The sequence below is a fragment of the Trichoderma citrinoviride genome, assembly GCF_003025115.1.
Source record: "Trichoderma citrinoviride strain TUCIM 6016 unplaced genomic scaffold BBK36scaffold_1, whole genome shotgun sequence".
Classification (NCBI taxonomy): Eukaryota; Fungi; Ascomycota; class Sordariomycetes; order Hypocreales; family Hypocreaceae; genus Trichoderma; species Trichoderma citrinoviride.
The window spans coordinates 2,748,308-2,750,798 of NW_020194709.1; the positions used below are offsets into that span (position 1 = coordinate 2,748,308).

The 2,491-nt window shown below is 51.4% G+C and overlaps 1 protein-coding gene across 1 annotated transcript; it reads right to left on the reverse strand.

Annotated features, from left to right (window-relative positions):
• Positions 1-640: 640 nt before the first annotated feature.
• BBK36DRAFT_1137529 (hypothetical protein) lies at positions 641-1,342 on the reverse strand (the record flags this gene model as incomplete). The annotated part of the gene is made up of 2 exons (XM_024893170.1): positions 641-1,018; positions 1,085-1,342. 2 exons carry the CDS (start codon positions 1,340-1,342, stop codon positions 641-643), a joined length of 636 nt encoding a protein of 211 aa, XP_024754202.1.
• Between the last annotated feature and the right edge of the window lie 1,149 nt (positions 1,343-2,491).

Here is a 2,491-nt window from a genome sequence, read left to right on the forward strand (position 1 = left end):
AAGGGGGCTACTACCATGATATATAACAATCTTCCTGGAGTTCATGAGGTCTCTGCTCGGGTGGAAAGATGGACTATTGTCGACGGTTCATAGGCAGACGACGATAATCGTACAGAAGACCTTGATAAAATTGGTTCCTGGAGAGAAGTCGCTATTCGGAAAACGAATCAACGAATCAACGAACCTTGAAAAGGCATGGAGAACCACAGGTTCCCTTGGATGGAACATGAGAATATAGCCTGGTGCATCTAATCTCTTGAAGCATCCGAAACGAATTACATTTACCATACTACATTGATGCAAGGAGTGGAAAGATCTACTTTCAAGACAGGAGATAGTGAGAAATTCAGATTTAGCTGGCATTGGATATCATAAGACCAAAATATTAATATGTATTATTAAACCAATATCTATAGGGTGATGGATGCGAAGCTAAATCCAACGCTCATGCATCCACTGTGATGCCGATAATATCCAGCCCATAAGCACTATCCATCAACTTCGTACCAGGGCATTCAGCTCGTTTCTCCGAAAAAGGGTATCAATGACTGCTTTTCAAGCACCAAGACCCTGATGCCATTCGTCTGATCTTTTTTTTTTTTTTTTTTATCTTTTCGCATCAGGAACCAACCACGACTTTTTAAATCGCCATGAGGAAAGCAAGGCCCAGGGCGCCGAGAGAAACAGACAGAGAGACGCTGCCGGAATCCTTGCCATCCTTGTCGGACGAGCTGTCTCCTGAGCTGTCGCTGCTGGAGCCGCTTCCACTGCTGCCGTCCTTGCTGTCGTCGCCATCGTCATCGTCGCTGCTGTCGTTGTCGGCAATCTCGCCGCCAAAGGAGGTTCGTCCGGGGGTGACGCTCCGGGCCAGCGCAGAGGCTCGCTTCTTGTAGTCGGCGAGGGTCTGGTTGGCTGAGGGGTTGACGATGCCAACCATTCCGCTGGCGCACTCGTTGCCCTGGGAAGAGTAGAACGGAATGGGGTCGGTTCCGTTTACCTCGACGCGGAAGACTTTGTCCTGGTGTCACATGTTAGCACAGGTATGAGGCCCGACGTTGGATATTCCCATAACAGGAAGACGTACTGCCTCGCCGCTGGATGTAGGGAAGAAGCCAGAGAAAAATCCAGTGCCGAGCTCCAGCGGAGAGCAAGGGTAGCGGTAGTCACCAGCGACCACGGAGTGGTTCTTGGGCTCGAACACAAATTCCAGAATGTCTCCATCAGACGCCTTGACGGTTGAAGGATCGAAGGTGTTGTCGGACGTGGCCGTGATCTTGATGGTTTTAGCGTTGGCCAGATACGCCAACGCAATGGCTGAAACGAAGCTCTTGAGAGAAGGCATTGTCGATGCTAATTACAAGTTCGATGGGTCGCGACAGTGATGAATGAGGCGTTGGCGGGTAAATTAAGCAACAAACCCAATCGCTGGAAAGGGGAGAGGGCTGGAGAGCAATGTAAGTTTCTTGCTTCACAAAGGAGAGCAAATGAAACCCAAAGGGAGAGCAGGCACAGACGTCTTCTTATACGGATGGACTTGCGCAGCTCCCTCTCGTATTGCACGTTACATCTCGTGAACAGGAGGGTCCAATGGCGCAGATCTTGGAATAAACACGAAAATGCCCAAGCAACGGAGCACCAGCTGGCCAACGAGAGCGTCTGACCTGTGCTCAATCAGTCTGCGCCACGCAAAGCCCCATGCACCCATGCATGTTTAGCTGTGTATGTTACCGCCATATTGGGAATAGACTGCCGTGTTGGCATAGGACTGTCCTAAGGGGCAAAGCAAGGAGTTTGCCGTCACTGAAACCGTCAGTGCGATGCGATTGTTGCGGTGGAATATTCTAGTCGTTGAAGGTGGGCTTGGTGTAGCCAGCTTCGCATTTGCCGTCGTGATAGAAACAACTCGTGTCGCGTCTCCGCCAGCAGGTAACCGCCTCTAAACGACTGCAGCAGCGGTGCAAAGTCCCAACCTCGTTGCTCACAGTCATGGAGCGAGCTCAGGCCACTAATAGAACCAGTTGAGACATGGTATGTAAGCATCAGGCAGCGTCTCACCGCATCGAAATAGTAACAAGACCTATTTATTCAGTATCATGTGTCGTGCCAATTATAGCATCCAGTTTCTTTTGGCGCGAATCGCTATTAATACGCGTGTATGAACGAGTCGGCCGCTAGCCGGTCTTCGTCTGGATCTTTCATGTGGCTGTGGTGCTTAGTAAATTGATTCCTCTTCAGGCCGACGCAGCAGCTGTCGGGTACGAAGGAGAACGCAGGTACGCCCTAGAAGATGAATCACAATCGTACGATGGAGCTGCTCATCGACAAACACCGTGAACGGCTTCGGTGACTCCTCTGCCAGCAGCCTCAGGAGGTGGCTGGATGGTAAACAGATACGAGTACGACCGTTTCGGCCGAGGGACCTGGTGGGGAGCCTCCGAGTCCCCATGCCGGCCCGGCTTGGCATTGCCACCGGGGCCGGGTCATCTCGCCG